The sequence below is a fragment of the Vanellus vanellus genome (genome assembly GCF_965231255.1).
Source record: "Vanellus vanellus genome assembly, chromosome: 6".
Lineage (NCBI taxonomy): Eukaryota > Metazoa > Chordata > Aves > Charadriiformes > Charadriidae > Vanellus > Vanellus vanellus.
The window spans coordinates 19,473,172-19,495,954 of record NC_138911.1 but is presented as its reverse complement, the minus strand read 5'-3'; the positions used below and the strand labels follow the sequence as shown (position 1 = coordinate 19,495,954).

General features: G+C 38.3%; 1 protein-coding gene across 1 annotated transcript in view; it reads right to left on the bottom strand.

Moving 5' to 3' along the window:
* The window catches only part of CHID1 (chitinase domain containing 1), a 127,626-nt gene that overhangs the window by 79,461 nt on the left and 25,382 nt on the right, over positions 1–22,783 (bottom strand). Inside the window, exon 9 of the mRNA XM_082485554.1 lies at positions 2,359–2,460. Within this exon, the coding sequence (XP_082341680.1) occupies positions 2,359–2,460 (102 nt within the window). The remainder of the gene's footprint in view (positions 1–2,358; positions 2,461–22,783) is intronic.

The window sequence follows — 22,783 nt, the reverse complement described above, 5'->3', positions numbered from 1 at the left end:
AGCAAAAATCAAACAGGTTTTCAGAAACAGTACACATTCAGCCTCAGCCTTCTTTTTTTTGACTAGTGTAACTGTAAAGAGCAAAATATGGCACACAAAAATCAGTGGTTAACCTACAATCCTATGAAGGTTAAATGCACATGCTTCAGTGGCTTGAAGTACCGATGCACAAAACATGCTTGCCCCACTCTTGGCTTATGATTCAATTCTAAGGTGAAGGGACGCAAAACTTTTTACAGTCGGTAAGAAAAGGTTTCCACCTAGCACATTTTTGCTGTCACTGGGCCTGGCACAATGCCTACACAGTAATTCAAAACTCTGTATGACTTCAGTTCTTTTTCAATACTACCCTCAATATTTTTACTGTAAATTGGCACAACATACTGGACACAATCCACCATTTACTTACAGAAAGAACTATAAAATCAGTGACTGGGTAAGCAATACGTGTTTCAATGATTGTTTAACTTTTATGGATAAAACTGTAAATAGGCAATTACCTAACAAGAAGCTACATTAAGAAAAAGAGTAGAGCCTTAATAGAGAGAGTAATTGAACTGTCATATATACAGTATCAGGATATCGTGCTCATTCCATTCCTACCTCATCAGAGAGGAGAGTGGGTTTTATCGCAAGGATAAGGAAAAGCATATTCTAGTCCTACAAATATCAGCACTCTACTCCCCACTAATTATCTGCCTCAAAGCCTTTGGGATATCTGTGCCATTAAAACTCAATACGCTACTACAGTATAGGAATGCTGCTGGAAATTGTATTCATATTTAAAGGCAAAAAAATTGTGAGTAAACATATGTATTATTCTGTATTTCATATACTCAGACCAATCAAAGCAAATTCAAGCAGAAAAAATTTGAATTCTTTTTATCAAATCCCTTCTCACACTAGAAGTATTACATCTCAGAAACTACATTTATTTCAAATACAATGGGTGTGTTAACTGAAGAATGCTTTCTTCCTCCTTTCAAGTAAAAAAGATTAGCAGCTCCAAGTCAGACCTAAGTAACTTAAAGTGCCAGTGAAAGCCTAAAGATGTGACTGTACCATAACAGAACCTGTGATTTTTAACATGGCATAAAGCATGCTGTAGCTTTGCCACACAGGAAGGATGCAGCCTACAGCACGGTATTTCAAAATTCATTCAGGTTTCCAGATGGGTTTGTATAGCCTGTACAAAAGCCCTTAGCACCTCATCTTCATAGATGTCAGATTTACCTAGAGGAAACCTAAACTGGATACATTTATGCTGCGTATTTCAGCAGAGAGTAACAGAAACACTGTTCTAACTTCAGTACCCATTACTGCTTATGTTTGTCCTCCCCTAGGTCACTAGCCTTGAAGATGTAGAGACAGGCCTGGGAAGAGATAGGAAGGACATATATAAATTATTTTCAGAAGAGACAAAAGTTCCTTCCTCTTAAACCTGTCTAGACATTATCAAAATGCTAATATACTACAGGTGACAATGGTTTTAGTGATGTAATAAACACAAAAATGATGGCATCTCTAAATCTGCCAGTTTGCCACAAATATTAACTCTGGACAGACACCTTGAAGCAAGAAATACAGAATCTCCCAGGAATTCCAAAAGCATGTCCTTAAATGCAATTTCGAGGTGAAATGAACCATGGTTTTGGAGAAGAGTAACATTGAGTTTCTGTAGAGTTTAAGGACTTATCAACTACACTGCTGTTCCACTTTCACACAGTTAAAAACTCTAAGTTCCTGAAAATGAATATTCATATTCAAAAGTGGGGGTTTGTGTTATTTTTCAGTCAGATCAGCTCCCTGATTTGGTTTGATGAGCTACTGCACAAGCAGCTATATCAGTACAACGGAGGGACTAGTGGAAAAATGGAAAAACATGTTTAAGCACATCCACATTACCAGTGTTGCCAAAAGGCAGTCTGCTGCCTCAGGATGAAGCAAATGAGTTGTCAGTTGTGCTTTAAAGCTAATTTTTTCGGCAATGATATGCACTGGATTATTCTTGTACCTATCCTGCAGAACTGTGCTAAATAACTAAAACAAAATGAACCTGGCCTGGAAAAGAATAAGTTTCACAGTACTAGTAAAAGAATATTTTTTTTAGCTTGAGTACAAAGCCTTTCACAATATCTGGGTGCCAAATCTACACTGCTGTTAAACAACGTCCTGCGTTATTGGCTTGTTCAAAAATCACCTATCCTAATTACTAATCCAAAACTTTAGTATCTGATACAGTTAAAACATACTATCCACTTTACTAAAAAAAATGAACTCATGCCATAGATTTAATAGTGACTTAAGAGGGAATCCGTTCCTTCAGCAATCTTTTTCTAATGTTAGATGGAGTCTTACCGTTGTGGTGTTGAATAGTCATATGTCATGAGACTGAAGCTGTCTACTGCTGAGGCCAACTGATCAAATTCTTTCTTTGTGAACATTCCCGGCTGGTTAGTCCTTTTAAAAAAAAAAGCAAAACAAAAACAACAGGAAGAGATAAATTACTACAATAACCTGGCTTATTCTCTCTTTCGGGTTTCATAACGTTTGATCAGGTACAAAAAATCTTTCATTCTGAGGTGGCAAAAAAAAGATATTTCAGTGACATTCTTAACATAAATGCCTAAGTAAAAAAAATATTCAATGCTACTTATGTTGCCAGTGGGAAGAATCAGATTTCCACAGAATACTTACCAAACAAGGGTTTCCATCATGGGTACAATAGTGATTATAAGGGCTGTGGACTAATCAAAGTGCCTTAGGTAGCAATCAGCTGAACTCTAAAAGCTTTTACAAAACCTTTAATTGCTTGGCCTGTCAAACTGCTTTGTGATATTTATAAAACTAAGTTATCTGAGCCATACTTTAATAAATGGATGGGTGCAGCTATTGATATAAAAACATAAACCAGAGATAATTTTTTTATTAATTTCAAAAGGAACAGTAATTTCAGCTTGTACTGTACTTAAGAAATTTTCTCTCACCACTGAAAAGCATTTTAGTTTCTTTTCATTCCCTTCCAAAAAAGTCCTAAAAAGCAGAAGGCTTATGCAGCTGCCTGGTTTTAGCAAAAGACTATACAAACCTCTTTTCTTTAGACAACACCACATCCATTTCTTTCTTCTTTTGGGGGAAGAGAAAAAATCCATTCTATGACCTTCTCTAGACAAAAGTGTAGTTATGCCTTCAGCATATCTTTGTATGAAATATGGAACACAATTGTTACTTCCCCCTTTTTTTGCTTATTCTTAATTTACAAAATCTAGCATTGGGTTAATATCTACCTTGCTTCATGGGTGAGGGGGTATATTTTTGATAGTTTTGGACTCATAGAGACTACTGACTTCCTTCAACTATTCAACTCAGAAACAATTAATGCATACAAGTTGCCTGAAAACATTGAATCTGTTTCAAAGAGAATTTGTACCTTCAAACAAGCAGCACACAGCACAGCAGGGAACATAGAATCACCGTAGAATGATTTGGTTGGAAGGGACCTTAAAGATAATCTAGTTCCAACCTCCCTGCCATGGGGAGGTTGGACCTCCCAACCATGGGTTGGTTGCCCATGGGCAGGGACGTCTTGCACTAGAAGGAAGCCTTAATCACACTGCAAAGATGGGACTGAACTAAACAGAGAAGCTGCAACCAGAACAGTGTTCTTAGCCAAAGGGCTCTGAAGCAGAGGTAGAGAAATAGCATATTGTCCTAAATAGCCTGGGAGAGCAGGATTCATAGGTGACCATTATAAAAGAAAAGAAAAAGAAAAAGAAAAAAAAGGTGGTTTAACAGCTACAAACTCTGTGGTGCGACTCTGTCATTTAAGAGTCAGACAGAGAATCGTACAAGACTCCTATAGAGAGTAGAGGAGAGAGACTGAAGAATCCAGACCTTCCCAGTATATCAGAAACCTCTACTTGATCTAGAAATGAGTAGGCAACCCCTGTCTAGCCAAGATACACATTAAAACCACACACGGTCAGTCTTAAATGTAAAAACCAAAAAGATACTCAGTGACAGATGCAAGTAATAAATTGAAAAATCACTTATTTTGACCCTTATCACTTTTGGATCAGTGTGCAAATTCTTCATCCAACAATATATGCCAAATGGATCATCAGAACATAACAGCGTTCATTTATCAGTTTAGAAGGACACTTTCTGTTCCATCACATTAGGAAAGAGTTTAACAGAGTACAGGTTACAAAATGGGGCAGAATAAATCATTTAACATGCCTGTCATGTTATAAGGGAGTAAAGCATGAATGATATTTGCAAGTCAGGTCAATGAACCTGACCAAACATACACTGGATTATGTAGCTGTAATTTGTATGAAGCATAGTGGTGTTCTGGAATTCTCAAGTTTTCAGATACCTGTCATTTAAGGAGAAATCCCATCCCTTTCCTTCTGGGGTTTTAACACATTAAAAAAAAATCGTCACTTCTGGAACCTATTGCTGGACCTCAGGTTTTTGGATAGTTACCTGCTTGTCATTTACTGCAATTGCAAACTACAGTTGTTCTACAAGAATAAAGAAAATAAAAGACATCTTTGAAACAATGTCATGGCAACTTGGATGTCTGTAGGCAACTCAATTCCCCATTGCAAACTCCAGCAAAACACATTTTCAGTAAATTGATTTTGATTACTCATGAAGGGAAAAGCATAAAAAGTAATTATAATGCGTATTAGATATTAGGGCAAGTTGGATTGCTTTATAGATTAAGCTGAGTAGTACTTTAATGAAAATTGTATATGTAACTTGCCTTCTACAACCATTTTTCACATACACTGTCAAGGAATATGAAAAAAACCCACCAAACTCACAAAAAAACCCCAAAACCCTACCAAAAAAAAAACCAAGTTAAAATGGATATTGTCATAGTTCAGTTACAAGCTTGCTTTGGAGAAAATTACTTCAGCTACAAAGGAATGCCATCTGAGGAGCAAGGTCATAAATTTCCAAGTTGGAACAAACCCGGCAGCAATGAATACACTTTGTCCATTCATGGATAGTGTTAAAACACCACCCCTTTTCAACAGAAAGCGCCACTCACCAGCTCAATCAGCACAACCAGTCAATTCTGCTCCAGTCAAGCACTTTGGGAAACCTTCCACTGGAGCAAAAACAAGACTATTTGATTCATGCTTTGAGAACTGTTCTGATTCAAGAAAATTGGCCCTCAAGGATAAAAACTACGTATTTTTCAATAGCTGTTAGGCTTCTTATTTGAGGTTTCCTAATCATTCTGATATTTAATCGTAAACTTGCCTCAAGGGCAGGTATGTTCTACTGACTACATCATTAAGAAAACCAGAACAGAGGAAGACAAAAGAAGGCACAGAATATGCAGTCTATGAGAATAAAAGTTTCCAAGTCTAAGCTAAAAGCCTGTCATTCTTCTAAGCCTTGAATACCATTTCCAAAATATGCAGTAAAGTGGCAGAAACTTCGCCACCATTTAGCAGGACTGTACAATATACATACTAAAGACAGCTTGTTAATAAATTTTCAGATGGCTAAAACCTTGGTGATTTTATCTGCTCACTATTAACAACACAAATGTGAAGGAGCAGAAGTCAGGTGTATGAACATGTATACCAGGAAAAGCAAATGATTTAATATATCTAAAAGGCTATTTACATGGAATTAACCCTGACCTTTGAACTGCTTCGTTTGCTTTATCTTTGAGTTCACCATAAGACACAGTTCAAAAATTACATCTCATATGGAATCTAACAAATGTACTTGTTAAAAGAGTGAAGTTGAATGCTGAATACAAGAGAAATCTGCTGTTTAAAGAAATCTGCTCCTACTGGCCCAAAAATATACTGAAATTATGCAAAATGCACTATAAATATGAAACAATTTGGATTCAAGAAGTAAATTTAAGCAGAAAAGGGTATTCTTTTTTTGTTAGCTTATACTAAATTCTTTTTATTGCTGTTCTGAGAGCCAAACACTTCATATGATATTCACATTTGTATTTTTCTATCTCAATACCTTAAGCAATTGTCATTCAGTTTCCTTAACATTCTGCTCAAATGTATTAGTGTTCTTAAGTGATCGTTGTAACACTTTTCAACTCTGAAACTTATTAAATGCAAGCAAAAACCCTAACTATTCAGGTTTGGAAACGGCCATCTATACGGTACATCTATATGGAGAGTAACAGCTGCTTCATGAGGAGAAATTCACCATTTACATGAAATTTATGGCACTTTAACTGCAGTAAAAAACACCTCTGATACTATACATACAACAAATCATTCATTTCAGCTGAGGTCTTGATATAATGTCCATCATGATGTATATAGGACATTATCCCAGGTGCTTGTGCTGATCAATAGCAGGCTCAATATGAGTCAGCAGTGTGCCCTGGCAGCCAAGAGGGCAAACCACATTCTGAGATGCATCACACACAGTAAAACCAGCTGGTCAAAAGAGGTGATTACCCCACTGTAGTTAGTGCTGGTGCAGCCTCACCTGGAGTACTGTGTGCAGTTCTGGCCCCCACAATTTAAGATGGATATTAACGTACTTGAATGCATCCAGAGGAGGGCATCAAAGTTGGTGAAAGGGCTGGAAGGAATGTCATAGGAGGAGCCGCTACAGACTTCGGGTTTGTCTGTTTGGAGGAAAGGAGGCTGAGGGGTGACCTCCTTGCTCTCTATAGCTTCCTGAGGAGGGGAAATGGAGAGGGAGGTGCTGAGCTCTTCTCCCTGGTATCCACTGACATGATGCGCCATAATGTTTCAAAGCTGTGCCAGGGGAGGTTTAGACTGGATATGAGGAAGCATTTCTTAACCAAGAGGGTGGTCAAACACTGGAACAGGCTCCTTAAAGAGGCAGTTGATGCTCCATGACTGTCAGTGTTTAAGAGGCATTTGGACAACACCCTCAATAATATGCTTTAACTTTTGGTCAACCCTGAAGTCATCAGGCAGTTGGACTAGATGATCACAGTAGGTCCCTTCCAATGGGAAATACTCTATTATATTCTATCTTTCCTGTCCTTTTATAGGGAACCACTGAGTTACTGAGAGAAAAAGCACTCTACTTTTTAAGCATAATGTTCAAGACACAGAAATATTTCCAGTTAAGTGAGAGTCCTTTTCTTGTACAGCAAACAGCTGTCCTTGAGACACATCAATACCTTTGCTTTAGACAACCCTTGACAGGTGATGAGGCTTCCACCACATGCTTTTAAGAGATGCATTTTCTTGGATAAAATACCGACTTTCCTATTGAAAGCTTGTTTACATGGCCCAGTATTCATTCTTACCTATGTCACTTTTGACTTGACTAAGAAGCTCCTTTACTTTGTTGAGATATTCCATTTCCATTTGTATGCTCCTCACTCAACTTTCTGCTAGACAACACAGCAAGAGAGGAACAACTATTCCCCTGAGAGCATAAGTCTTATTTGTACATATTCCTGACAGTTTGTCAGTATCTTCTGATGGCATGCTGTTATATGTATATACAGAAACTATTATAGGGGGAATATCACAGACTTAAAAGAAGAAATCACCTGTTTTCCTTGGTATTTCTGTATACGCAGCTTAGAATTTCACCATTCTATACTTTCAAGTCTAAAATAAGTGCAGGGGAGTTAGTTTCATAGCCTAGAATGTCTATTACCTGAATCTTCCAAATAGCATATGGTCATATGTATCAAAATTGCCATCAGTGCTTTACTTGTAAGTATTTCTATAAGGTTTTGACTTTCTAGTCTTTCATATTGAAAAACTGGAAAAAATACTTCAACCATGCAAGACATTTTCATTTACTTTCAAATGAATCTACATTCTCAATTACTTCTTGTCTCACTATGATTACTCTCAAGATGAAATAAGATAAGAAAAAAACATTTTGTAACTGACAGCAAGTTCAAACTGCATTCTTGTTTGGTTACCTCACCTTCTCCCTCTCTTATAAAAGAGTTTTCTGTATCCTCACGTCTTTGAATAGTCCTTCATAATGGAAAACTGATTGATTTTCTGTTTCCTGTATATATCTGTTTCAGAAGTCATCTTCTCAGTAATGACTTTATTTTCTTGTTGTGTATAATTCTCTATTTTCTCTGTAAAGCAAAAGTTTGCAAATCTTCCCTTCTCTCATCTTTCTTCACCATCAGGTATCATTGGTTTTCATAGTTCCTTCCAGTTAGCTGCACTAAAGTATAATGCTATTGCATTTTATGAACACAGACCACTGAATTCAGTTAATGCACAGTCATTCAATAAAATTCACCTTTTCTTCCTGCATCCAGTCTGTTCTACTGCAAATAGGAGAAAGAGCTAAAATCTCTACCCTGTGCATCACACAATGATAGGCATTGATAATGAAATAGCCAAATGCATAAACAAGTTAAAACCTGAAACCACTTTCTTATCAGGAAAAATCCTCTTGGCAGTTTTGTAACTACCCTATCTCTTTTTAGGTTCTCCAAAACTCTGTAAGGATGACAGCTCACTGAAGTAATTCTCCCCTATCAGTATGTAGAAAACAGTTCTATATGGATCCTGGTTTCTGTGGATGTTTTGCAACTACATTCTCTGGTGTCTTATAGATATTCCATTTATAATGCTCTCGCACTACTGGGTCTTGAGGAAAAAAGATGGGTCATCTTCATTTGTTCAGCTACGTACTTTCACGAAGTGGCAAGGACTTCACTATCAAAACTCTGTCTACATCAATTTTGTTTGAAACTGGTCAAATGCTAAAATGCCTTTTGTGGAGAGATGAAGAACAGAAGAGATAAAGTTTAGACACCTTGTTTCCTCAGTAATCATGCTAAAAATAGAATTATGTTCTGTCTGCAATAGTATTGCATGAAGCAGGCAAGTCAACAACAGGACCTTGACACAATACCATTGTTCAAAGCCATGAACGATAATTACAGATCTAATCCTTGCTGTCAAAAGGAACGTGACCATACTGAATGATTAACCAAAAAAAGAGAGATTCTGAGATAGATGAAAATAGATTCAATACATAGTGGGAGCTGTTCATTGGAGATTTTAAAAAGCACAGCATGATCTCCATCTCTGACCCCTCTCCCTCAGTGAGCACATCCTTGCAGACAACATATCAAGGCTTTTACAGGGATGCACGTTACTCATTAAGCATTTTGGAAAATGCTAATGCTTAGTATTCAAATATGATCACAAGCCTTTGTAATACAGCATTCTTTTTCTCTATTTCCTTTTTAAGGACAAAAAGTTGCAAGAGCTGAAGAACTATGTGTAATGATAGGATCCAAATCTGAGTTAAATCAGAGCTTAAACACAGTATCTGATTTTGTGGCCTACAAACACAGATCAATATGACAAATTAGGGACTGTACACTACAAACCCCAAAATGTTAGTCCATTGAACCATAGTGTTGAGGTCAGTCTGTTGCAGGAGAAAAAAATAACACAAATTCCAAGGTAGCATAAATCTATTCCTTTTTTTTTTTTTTTACAATCTGTATGAAAGTTCCATTCCTCTTAAAATAGAAATAAAAATCAAACTGAAAGGTAACTCCATAAAATCAGTGCAGTCACCACTGCTACCATACACTCTTCCAGTCGTGTCTTTTCATCTGGTTCTACTCTTAGAACATTCTCCCAGTTTCACACACTAAAAGTGTTGGGACAGATGGAGGCAGAGACAAAAGCAAGAGGTTCCTTCCCCTCCCAGCTCACTCCCATCTTCTTAGTATCTCCATATTTTGCTCATGTAATATGTAATATGAAAGACTACCTTATTGTTAATAAGTCAGAGAAACTCCCAAGAGATAAAAATTATAAAAGAATGAGCAAATGAAAAAAGAGGAATTTTAATGGAAACATGACAATTGAGCAGTTCATTTCTAATGAGTTGGAACAGCCTGAATATCCCAAGATAATTACTTTAGCAAGCCTGGGTTAGACAACAGGGAGAACCTTCTAAAAGGTGCAGGTAGTCCAGGAGCATTGTAATAACATTCATTCACTGGTAGATTATAACAGTTTGTTAGATAAACTTCTATGACAAGTCACAGAATCACAGAATGGTCAGGGTTGGAAGGGACCTCTGGAGATCATCTAGTCCAAACCCTCTGCCAAAACAGGGTCACCTACAGCAGGTTGCATAGAACGGCATCCAGGCGGGTTTTGAATGTCTCCAGTGTGGGAGACTCCACAATCTCCCTGGGCAGCCTGTTCCAGTGCTCTGCCACCTTCAAAGTAAAGAAGTTCCTTCTCATGTTAAGATGGAACTTCTTATGTTCAAGTTTGTGCCTGTTACCTCTTGTCCTATCATTGAGCACCACTGAAAAAAGACTGTTCCTATCCCCCTGGCACCCTCCCTTTAGACATTTATAAGCATTAATAAGATCCCCTCTCAGTTGTCTTTTCTCTAGACTAAAAAGACCCAAGTCCTTCAGCCCTTCCTCATAAGAGAGATGTTCCAATCCCCTAGTCATCTTTGTAGCCCTTTGCTGGACCCTCTCCAGCAGTTCCCTGACCTTCTGGAACTGGGGAGCCCAGAACTGGACACAATACTCCAGATGTGGCCTCACCAGGGCAGAGTAGAGGGGAAGGATGACCTGCCTCAACGTGCTGGCCAGTCTCTTTTTAATGCACCCCAGGAGACCACTGGCCTTCTTGGCCACAAGGGCACATTGCTGCCTCATGGTCATCCTGTTGTCCACCAGGATTACCAAGTCTCTTTCCACAGAGCTGCTCTCCAGGAGTTCAGCCCCTAACCTGTACTGATGGATTGGGTTATTCCTGTCTAGGTGCAGGACCCTACACGTGCCCTTGTTGAATTTCATAAGGTTCCTCTCTGCCCAACTCTCCAGCCTGTCCAGGTCACACTGTATGGCGGCACAGCCTTCCAGCATGTCAGCCACTCCTCCCAGTTTTGTGTCATCAGCAAAATTGCTGATGGTACACTCTATCCTTTCATCCAAGTCATTGCTGAATATATTGAACAGGACTGGACCCAGTACTGACCCCTGAGGGACACCACTTGTTACTGACCTCCAACTAGACTGCACCACTAACCACAACCCTCTGAGCTCTATCTGCCAGCCACTGTTCAATCCACCCCACTGTCCATTCATCTAACCCACACTTCCTAAGCTTGCCTGTGAGGATGATGTGGGAGACTGTGTTGAAAGTCACATAGTTATAGTTTATTTTGCCTTAAGATAATGCACCTATTCTCTACTCTTCAGTATAGTAGCTTAAATTCAGAAATAAAAATCTGCAACCCTACAAAAGAGTTGGGAGTGGTTACTTCACATAATGTAAGTGCTTCATATCACTAGGAGACTGTAAATGATAACAAACTGACAAGTAAAAACTTGCTGTGTTTTCATCAAAAAACAAATTGGTATTTGTGTACTAAATGAAATTTTTGGAGAACATTGAGGGCTGGCACTCTTCCTTAATGTACATATCCCATCCCAGCTGTTGCTTTTGCAGTACTTGCTTTCCAAACAGGGAGAAACACAAGATCTGTTCTTGCCATGAAGTAGCCTACATAGTTTTCGTGAAGCCAAACTAATTACCTGTGGCCCATCTGGTTTAAACCAGTACAGAAGTCAAGAAGGAGAAACATGCCAACAATTATACGTCCTGAAAAGAAAGCATGAAATCCCAGCAGACACCTAGGGACAAATGAGCCTGCCGTCCTCAGACCTGAGGCATGTTGGCAGACCAGTCTGCACCACTTACACTGTTATTTTTCAAGAAACTTAAGAATTTTTATCTGAAACTCTTAAGCCAACATAAGAAATATGCCTGTTGGACAAAACCAGACAATCTGAATATCAAACAAGAAAAAGTTTTTTTTGATACTTGTCATTGTATTTACTGTTTCCATTTTTGGGGAGGTTAACCGCTCTCCTTTTAATGTTGTTTCTGTCATGTTGCTTCAGCCTCTTCAGAGCAGTTATTTAAGCAAGACTATGCATAAATGAACATCCACTGCATCACCATTTGGTTCTCCTAATTTCCAAACTATTCTGGAGACTTTCATGACAGGGCTTAATGCCCAGGCAAGCCATGCTCCAGTAACAGAACATCATGCAAAACAAGCTTGTACCCTGAAGCATAGGAGCCTAATCTAAGAACTCACTAAATGTAGGCTTAATTCCTCCTTGCAAAGATTAAAATGCTCATCTTCTTTTCTTTTTTTTTTTTTTTTTTGAAAATTTTCCAACTTCACACTGAAACTTATATAGTAATTGCTCTACAGCAGCTGGCTCAGAATTGGTAGAGCTACAAGCACCAGACATGGTGAGGAATACATTCCACTCTTTCTTCTCTTTGACCATTGTTTGTTGACCTACAGATTATTTTAAAGATTCTCCCTAGTGGGAATTCAAAAACTGACAGGTATGCCTGCTTCAGCACATGTCACAGTGTAGTCAGACCTTGGCTGGATTAATTTTATATAGTAAGGCACAGTCTTAAAAAGCCACCTCTAAGAATAGCTTTGTTCCTCTCAAGTCCTTTCGAAATCTATACAAAATGCATTGAACTTTTCATGACTGCAGTCAGAGCCACGCTGTACTGAGCTGGCAGCCCAACAAACAGCAGCAAAAACAGGGAAGTCATCGGCAAGGGAAACATAGTTTAGAGTCGTTAACAAGCATCCAGATTTACTGTAGCTAACAGAATTCAGTTTAAAAAGAGATGTGACTGGCAGACCTATACTTTAAGCCTTTATACAGGGAAGAAACAAAACCCATAAGCCCAACAGCATGACTCTAAGTATGATTCAATAGTATTACTATAATTTGAAGAGTTTATTAAATTTTCTCCAGTAACTGTTACTCAGAAGTAGTCAGTAGTCATTTCTTACCAAGTTTTCTGCTGCCCTCAATGTAAACTCATATCTCAAGCTGTATCTTGTGATCCAAGACACATAATTTACAGGTTTTCTAATATGCAATGAAAACTATTATGCCAGTTAGCTAACCTAGACAGCCCACTTAAGAGTCATTTCTATGCCTTCTTGAATGCTGAATTTTGTACACAGAGCCCAATTTCAAAATCTCTTGATATGCAACTGTACTCTCCATATTCCTAACAGTGCCTTTTTTTCTAGGATACTCACAGGAAGATTAATGACTACAGGAACGATGGAAGGCAATGTGTTATTATCGAGTAGGCACAACAAACAGGAAGCTTCATAGTTTTCAGATTTTCCTTCCCAAGTCCCATTTTCTGTATCAATTTCCTGGCATCAATTTTTTTATTAGCAACAGCAAGTATGGGTTGGTGTACTTAGTGTATATACTCACTAATTCTACAATGAATACACACTGATCATTTTTAGAATTGCCTGCTATTATGTGACCTCATTTGTCAAATTGGAAGGAAAAGTAAGAAAGATAATCAGACATGTAGAAAGATCAGAAAAGCGCAGCAAGGGTCTTACTGATTCCAACAAAATAAGATTATTATGGCCAAGTTTCTCATAAACATTTTAACCTTTCATAATGTTAAGTGTAAGTATTTGTAAAACAGACCCCTACTTAATAAACACTACTCTACAAAGTTGTTTTTCTAGTATGCTGTTATTTGACATAATCTGATACTTTTAAACTCCATCTGAAACAAGCAATAGGTTTCCTGTTGTTTTGATCCCTGGCATTATTTACTTACCAAAAATTTCAAGGCTTTAAATTCTGGTCTGCATAGTCCTGCCTGGGAATGATTTTAAAAATAAGTGATGGTTCCTATTTCACTCTAAAACAGAGACATCTTAGAAGCTGTTTATAATTTAATTGAATTTATTTACCATACATTATAATAAAAATTACCTTGTTGTTTATTTGCATATTCTGCATCAGAATTACTACTTGCTACAAGTGCTTCTAAGGAAAACATTGCATATACTAGAGTAGTGAATCCACAAACATACAATTCTGGATACACAAAGTTATGGCAAGGCAATTGAATCTGCAGCAACTTCTAAAGATGACAGACTCCTGGTGAAAAATACAAATTACCTTAATAATTACAAATATCCATTCATAATCAACTTCTAGGAGACTAAAACACCTGTTTCCTTTATCACATATGCAAAACACTGGTCCGTTGTGGCATCCATTGAGCTGGGCAACTGTGAGGGCAACAAGCAGTTTTCCATCATGTACTCTTCCTACTTCTCAGCCAAGTATGTATGTATATTTACAGCAAAGAAGGAAAAGGGCATGACAGTACAAAGTAAAACATGGGACAAGTTGGCTGCTTTGCTGTAAATCTTTCTCAAGAGGCAGGGTAGCAAAATTAAGCTGATATCCATTGCTACTGGATAGCATAATGAAGACTGCATAGATTCTGGTAATTTTCATTGCACAGCAGCTCTGGAAAGAAAGAACTGAAGCTACTTAAGACAATCCTTCACATCCGCAATGTTTTTGCAACAAGAATCAAGAACAAACTGAGTAGCTAAGATCTTAATTTTGGAGAAGTGGAAGATTAGAGGTGGAAAATACTGAGAGTGCTTACATAGAGAAGCTTTAACTAACAGGCAGAGACGCTGTAGATGTTTTTTTCCACTCTTACATATTCAAATATGAACATCCAAAGTTAGGGATGCTTGCCATATTTTGAATGAGGAACATATATTATATGCAAATATTTGATATAAGAAGTGGTTTGGGTTCCTGTGCCTTTCAAATAAATGCAGCTGTATTACTGCTGTGAAGCTCAAGAAGCCAATGAAGACAGACAAATTTGATATGGATTATTTGCCAAGACTGCAGTAGCTTTAATATGTTCTTTTCAAAGCCTAGACTCTAAAAAAAATGAAGAACGGAAGACATGCTCAACTACAGATTTAACTGCATGTGTTTCACTAGCAAGTAACAAGTTGTGGGCAAGACTGCTGCATAGCAGAGAAGTATTTTGCAAACTCTCTAAAGACCAAACAGGTATTAACACAGCATTACAGTGCAGTAAGCTGAAGAAGCTGCATATCAAAACTTCTTATTTGCAGGATGTTTTGGCACAAATTGAAAATCCTGATTTTCAGCAATCTCTGGTTCCAGCTGCTTAACAAGTGACTTTCATTTAATTCAGCTGCCTGGCTTTCTTTTAAAGTTCACAGAGCAAATGTATATTCTTTGAGCATTTTCTTCTTGTATTTCTCTTAAGACATTATACTAAGCTTAGCATAACAAAGGTAGTAATGACTTGAACTTTAGCAGGAACATTTTAAAAAGATAAATCACTTCAGAATGCTGGGGGTGTCCATCCCCAAAATCCATTGTTATGCACCTTGCTGACAGCATACAGAACAATTTTAGGATTTCTCCTAATACAAAGGTGGATCTTGATCTATAAAACTTACAGTGAGGTCTAAGAGGCAGCTGATTCCCACAACAAATGAAAAACAAAGAAACATCCACCTATTCTGAATGGTGGTCTAAAGGTAGAAAACCCTGTTACATAAAAATCTCTTCATAAACAGCAGTAACACTAGTAAAAGCTTCCCAGCTTCTCCAGAAAAGTTCTCTCTTTGCTTTCTACTCCACCAAAAGAACAGTTTTTAACAAGCTCATGTCTTGTTTTCCTGGAAATACAAGTTCTTCCTTCCCAAAGAAAGGATTAGTATACTCTAACGTTTACAATCCCCATACAGTCCTGGAATAATTTCAAATATATTTTTTCAGGACAGACTAAATATTTGAGCAGTTTACTATCAATCTTGGAATACTACTGCCTAAAGTGCATGACACTAAATAGGAATCTGTGTTCTCCATATATTCACATCTCACCATAGCAAACCTTACTGTTCAATGAATGAAGAATGCCATTTCAAAGCTATCAAACAAGACAGCTAGCCTTTTCATGACAAAAATACAGTAATTTAGAATCGGTCTTGCCTACTCTGCCCCACTGGAACAAAACCAAAGCAAAACAAGTACAGAACATTCCTCCTGACCTTGTTCAGGAACATCAACAGATCCAGCTCCTAAAACAATGAGGATACTATAATTAACATTTTCAAAATTGTACTAAGTGCCATTTGAACACAAAATGCATTCTCTTTAATAGCTTAAATAAAAAACACTTTGAGGCTGAAAAGAGGAAAATTACTGAATTACAGTAAAACACTGTCAAGGCTTTGTAATCTCCATACTCTAAAACCAGTGATGCAGTGATGGCTCTTGAGATATTTTTGGTTTTTAACAGAACCACAGAATGCCAGGGAGGGGTTGGAAGGGACCTTAGGAGATCATCTAGTGCAACACCCCTGCCAAAGCAGGTCCATCTACAGCAGGTTGCACAGGAATGCCTACAAGCAGGTTTTGAATATCTCCAGAGAACAAGACTCCACAACCTCTCCAGGCAGCCTGTTCCAGTGCTCTGTCACCTTCAAAGTAAAGAAGTTTTTCCTCACTTTGAGATGGAATTTCCTGTGTTCCAATTTGTGCCTGTTGCTCCTTTTCCTGTGGCTGGGCACCACTGAAAAGAGTCTGGCCCCATCCTCTTGACACCCGCCCTTTAGATATTTCTAAGCATTGATGAGATCCCCTCTCAGTCTTCTCTTCTCCAGGCTAAACAGATGCAGCCTTTCCTCATAAGAGAGGTGCTCCATTCCCTTGATCATCTTTGTAGCCCTCCGCCAAACTCTCTCCAGTAGTTCCCTGTCCTTCTGGAACTTGAGGGGCCCAGAACTGGACACAATACTCCAGATAGGACCTCACCAGGGCAGAGTAGAGGGGGAGGATGACCTCCCTCAAGCTGCTGTCCACACTCTTAACGCACCCCAGGAGACTACTGGCCTTCTTGGCCACCAGGGCACATTGCTGCCTCATGGTCATCCTGTTGTCCACCAGCACTGCCAGGTCCCTCTCTGCAGAGCTGCTTTCCAGCAGGTCAGCCCCTAACCTGTACCGGTGGATGGGGTTATTCCTCTCTAGGTGCAGGACCCTACACTTGCCTTTGTTGAATTTCATTAGGTTCCTCTCCGCTCAGATCTCACCTGTCCAGGTGTCACTGTATGGCGGCACAGCCTTCTGGTGTGTCAGGCACCCCTCACAGTTTTGTGTCATCAGCAAACTTGCTGAGGGTACACTCTATCCCCTCACCCAGGTTGTTGACTAATATGTTGAACAAGGCTGGACTGAGTACTGACCCCTGGGGAACACTGCTAGTTACAGGCCTCCAGCTGGACTCTGCGTTGCTGATGACAACCCACTGAGCTCTGCCATTCAGCCAGTTCTCAATCCACTTCATTGTCCACTCATCTAACCCATGCTTCCTCAGCTTACCTATGAGGATGTTATGGGAGACAGCGTCAAAAGCCTTGCTGAAGTCAAGGTAGACAATGTCCATTGCTCTCTCCTCATCCACCCAGCAGTCATGCCATCATGGAAGGCTATCAGATTGGTCAAACATGATTTCCCCTTGGTGAATCCATGTTGACCACTCCCCGTAACCTTCTTTTCCTCTACATGCTTAGAGATGACATCCAGGGATGGAGGTGAGGCTGACCAGTCTGTAGTTTTCCGGGTCCTCCTTCTTGCTCTTTTTGAAGACTGGTGTGACATTAGCTTTCCTCCAGTGCTCAGGCACCTCTCCTGTTTTCCATTACCTCCTCCATGACTTTTCCCTCAAAGTCCCTTGTGTCATAATGCATAAGTAAACCAAAAATATTCTATGCCAGCAACTTCTCATTGCTTTTAAAAAAATGTAGTGTGAAGAACACTTAGCCTTAGCATAACCCAAATGAGTTACCAATTCTTAGGACTTCGGACTGTTTAATATGTAAGAAGTGCTATGAATGTCAACTTTTTTTCCCAATCAAACGATATCAGCCACAGTAAGAAGCAGCAGTTAAAAATGATGGTTGGGATATTACTGCACATAGCTGAGAATGGATGGGAAGCAGAAACACACTTTGCGATGCTGTGCTTCACATACAGATGTGACAAACTTCTCAGAACAATGAGAAAACAGCCAGCACTGCATCTGACAGAAAATGTTGTGCCATAGATGTGTTTTGTCACTTTTAGACAACACATGAAAATTCACATCAGGTTATAAATTTAACAGTATGAGCCACTTCAGTGTTTTAGATGTTATTTTGGAAATGTTTACCTGTTTTTTTAATTCACCGAGGCTAAAAGCAAGTCCATAAAGTCTCAATTTAAGAACAGAAGGCCAAAATCTGACTTAACATATCTTCAGCTCTCTCAATTCCTTTACTGTGTCTGCCCTACCCACCATTTTTTAATCACACCTAAAAGAAAAAATTATCTAGATTTCTAGCTTACCTAAAAATTTAGCAGGAAGGCTTAACAAAGAAAGCCTTCAGAAGTATCTTTTAAAAAAAGAATAAGGCTAGTTTCAGTCCTAGGTGTATCCCCTGCACAAGGAGCTGCCCACAGCTCTTCAAGAGAAACAGGGGGAAGGTGTATTTGTGAATGTTTGTTTTGTTCCTGGGATGGAGGAAGAAAATATCACAACATAGCCTATCCTTTGTCTTCTTTCTCCCAGTGGCTCAGCTCTGCTTCCTTGTACTCTTCTGCCAAACAGGCATATATGGAGCATTAATTCTGCCACCCAAAGAAATTAATAAAGGTGCTGCCCTCCCTTTTCTCTTCACACAGCTGTGCATCACCTGCTACCTAGATGTATCATCAAGTTCAAAATGCATATGAAGATTCAAAAATTTTCCTACATGTTTCCACAGTGTTTTGCCATCTGACGTTACTCTTTTTCTAGTGTTCAACCTAAGAATTCTTTATCATGAACTAAGAGTATTTTTATCCTTTTCTTCCAAGCTGATGTAAAGACCAATGTATCACTGTCACTTACACAGCCCCTGTTGATATATTGGAAGATGTATTATGTCTCCTGATGCTCTTCTTTTTAATATACTAAATACAGTTCTTCAAACTTTCCTCAAAGGAGACATTATCTATACTTGTAGCCATTTTTCTTACTTTCCTCTAAACACTCTAATTTTTCTACATCCTCATATAAACATAGTACCCAGACTTAGTTTTCCATGAGAACTGCTTAGCACTGAGGGCAGAATAATTACCTGTTGTCACCCTGAAAGCTCCCTGTCAATTGTCTCACAATGAAGTGTCCCTTTCCCTACATCTCACAGCACTGCTGTCTCAGCATTTTGAAATTGCCTGATCCTCTTCCAAGACAGGTCTGCCCAGAAAGTTCCCATGCATTTCCATGTTTTACTTCTCCCTCCTTAAAATAGTATTCTATATCCATCTTTACTTAATCCCAGGTAATTTTTAATGTTTCTGGAATAACTTCAAGATCTGATCACCTCCTGTTAAATGTTTACTTAACCAATCTGGCATCTTCCACAAACTTAAAAACAATCCACCGGCATTACTGTTTTAGGAAATTGCTTTAGGTCACTTTCATACAACATGTATTGCCCCACCATTTCCTTAGCCCAGATTTTAAAGAGGTCCAGCAGAGGACCATCAAGGTTGATTTTTATACTGCATATACAACAGGTCTAATGTATCCAGAACATACTAGACTTGCTAGGCACATGCCACACAATTGATCTGGGCTGTCCTATACATTCTGCTCTATACCATACGGATACATATTTCTTCCTGAAAAATGAGGGCCACAGCTCAAAATATATGGTTCGGGGAACCATATATTAAGTAACATAGGAGATTAATATATATATAACATAGGAGATTTAGAGAGAGTCCAGAGAAGAACGATCCAAGATCTAGAAAATACAACTGATACTAAAACATTAACAGACTTTGGTTTATTTAATGCATACAAGGTTTGCTGACAGGTCCCACTTGAAATGTCATCCCAGTCCAACAGTCGCACATCTGCAGAGTGGACTATTTTAAGAAAGCTGGCACTTACATCAAATTCATACTAAGAGCTTTTGTTTTAGAGACGAGAAACCATACTTCATATTTCCACTAATGCTTCTCAGTCCTTCTGCCAGATGTGAAACTGTGCATTTAAATGTACCTTTTATCAGAAGCAGTGTGCTTGGTTTTAATTTAAATACTACTTTAATAGATACTATCAGAGACTGGCCAGGAGATAATAATTTGTTCTAGCTAAACTGTATGCAATTTACCAGTAGTAGTATTTTTGAGAACTTCATGAGGTGAAGTATGATTTGTTTACAATGTGCTTAATTTTTGTTAATAATCCCAAATACCACATCCCAGAAGGTTAAATGAAAACATACCCTCTGCTTTGAACTGGTAAGCATGTTATTAAGACATGGGTAAGAACAGCAGCTATTTTGCATACTGTCACTTGAACCAAGGATCAGGGTCTGATACATATATCTAGTAGTATCATGCTAGACTTGATAAACTTAATAAAGTGTAAAGTTGCCTTGTGTTACCTGGGGCTTCTTAACCAATTGAAACAATCTACTTTTAAAACTGTGTTCCACGCATTTTAATTATGATTAATACATACAAAACTCCAAAGATTTGGAGGTTTTAAACAGATATTTTTTATTTTCTTTTTTTTTAGAAATGCAGCAGGCTTTTAATCTGTAATTTTAAAACTCTTAATATCGACAAAGTAACCAGTGCTTTTTTGTAGCTTCATCAAATATTCAGGGTATGACAAAACAAGTTCTTAGTATCTTAAATGTAATCTTCCTTAAAAAAGTTCTCAATGGTATGTCAAATAAGTTGAGATGCTTCACTTGTTTACTTGAGATTTTACTTTTTCTCATTTATAGATACCATACAACTTCAAGAGATAAGGAATCATCTGCTATTCAAGGAGCAGCTACTGTCTTGTAACGTAAGGACAGGTGTTTTAAAAGGACATCACATAGGACAAACTTCTTAGCGCATATCCTAACTGTCAAAATGCAAGTAAAGAGCACAGTATTATGTTATGAGGTGACACAGCCAATGCCATTTTTTATTGCTACTTTCTGCAAAGGATTATACTTTAGGGAACAATACAAGTCCAAGAAAAGTGACTACTAACAACCTGTCCATAACTATGGAGTTATTTAACACTGTGTTTAGCAAAACAACTAACTAGATTCAGAATCCCTGTGAAGACAGCATCCTACCTACAGATACTAAGAGCTTTCTGTCTGCCTTTGCTTTTTCTCATGACAGCAGGAGACAGGAGTATTACTGATGCTCTTTCCGATTATAGTGTATCTAAATAAACTTATGAATTTTCTTTAGTCATTGTTTTCTTCATAGTAACTGTGAAACACCATGGGTAAAATGGTTGCTGAACCTGGACAAAATATGTAACGATCTAGTCAGATTAAATTTAATTTACTTGCAGACAAGAAAGAGTTACTATTCAAATTCAGTCTCACTCTTTGCCTTTGAAAAAGCATCCCGAACATATTATAAAGCATGTTAGTGTAGAGAAGAAAATAAAATAACCAACTGAGTCCCTGTGACTTACAGACTTAAGAGAACAGGTTCAACCAAATTTCAAGTCCCATTTGCCATCTTTTTTCTTTTCAACAACATATTTAGGCATAAAGGTAGTTCACTCCAGCACAGCTATCAAATTTCAGAAACAGGCTTGTGATATCCATATAAAAACATCCACGCAGCTTTCACCAGTATGATTTCTGCAGTACAATAATGACTGAAATGTACATATTTAAGTCAGGAATTTAATGAAGCCCAGGATTAGTCAGCACAAATGGACTTACCCACCACCACCAACGGGCAGAATATGCCTGGCTACACATTGTTGTTTTAGAAATGGTACTCATATAGTTTATACATGCATCCATATCCATGCATGTTAAAAGCAGTAACATTCTAACATTTTGAGACAATCTGTTGAAAGACAGGCTGGAAGTCTTCAGCAAACCATCTGGTCTAGCAACCATTTACACAGCGATCCTAGCACCTCTCTTCAGACATATACAACCACAAGTCTCCCCTCCCAAAGGAAAATCACAGTGTAACACACACTTTTTAGAGCCTAGCTTTGGTTTCTGCTGTTCCTCTCTCTTGCAAATCACTTATGTTTGCAGGAAAACCATGCAATTCCTGAACATCAGGTAGATGGAAATACTAACTATCTCAGTCTGTGTTTGCTGTAATGGTAGCTCTACATGTATTCTCTGTGACAGCAAAGCTTGCTAGAGCGGTTCCTGCCTCCTGATCAGCCTCCACACACATTCCCACCCTTTGATTATGCCAGTGCAACTGTCTCTGGACAATGCCATAAATAGATATAGGAAAAAATGCTGTAAAGGAATATATAAAATGTCTGGATTTAAAAAACAATTATTTTTTCTTTTAGCCCAGAATATTTCACAAGCAAACCAAAAACCAAGGACTCCACCAGATCCTTCATTTTTGAAAGCACGAGGACCAGTCTCACATAGTTCTTCTTCTGACTGGCAGAGGACCAGTCTCACCTAGTTCTTGTTTGCAAAAGCTGAAGTCAAGAAGTTAAAGAGATGACCCAATATGTTTCCTTCCTGCATCATGCACTTGATCTCATGTGCAATGCTGCATTTTCCAGACTGTTTTTCCCTAAGCAAACCAGTATTTTTAGGTCTTAAAAGTGTCTCCTTTCAGATAACATTTACTGTCAGACTGCTTTGACCTTAATGCATATCAAAGGACTCTAAATTACAAATTCCTAAATAAACTGCTTACATTTAAATATGCTCTCTCTTTAAATTTTAATCCGGGTAGAACACAAAAGGAACAATACTTCAGCTCCTAGCATCCCAGCTGGTTAGGGTATTCCACATACATCTCTGGTCTCCTTTATCAGTCTTTCGCCAGCCGCTGAAC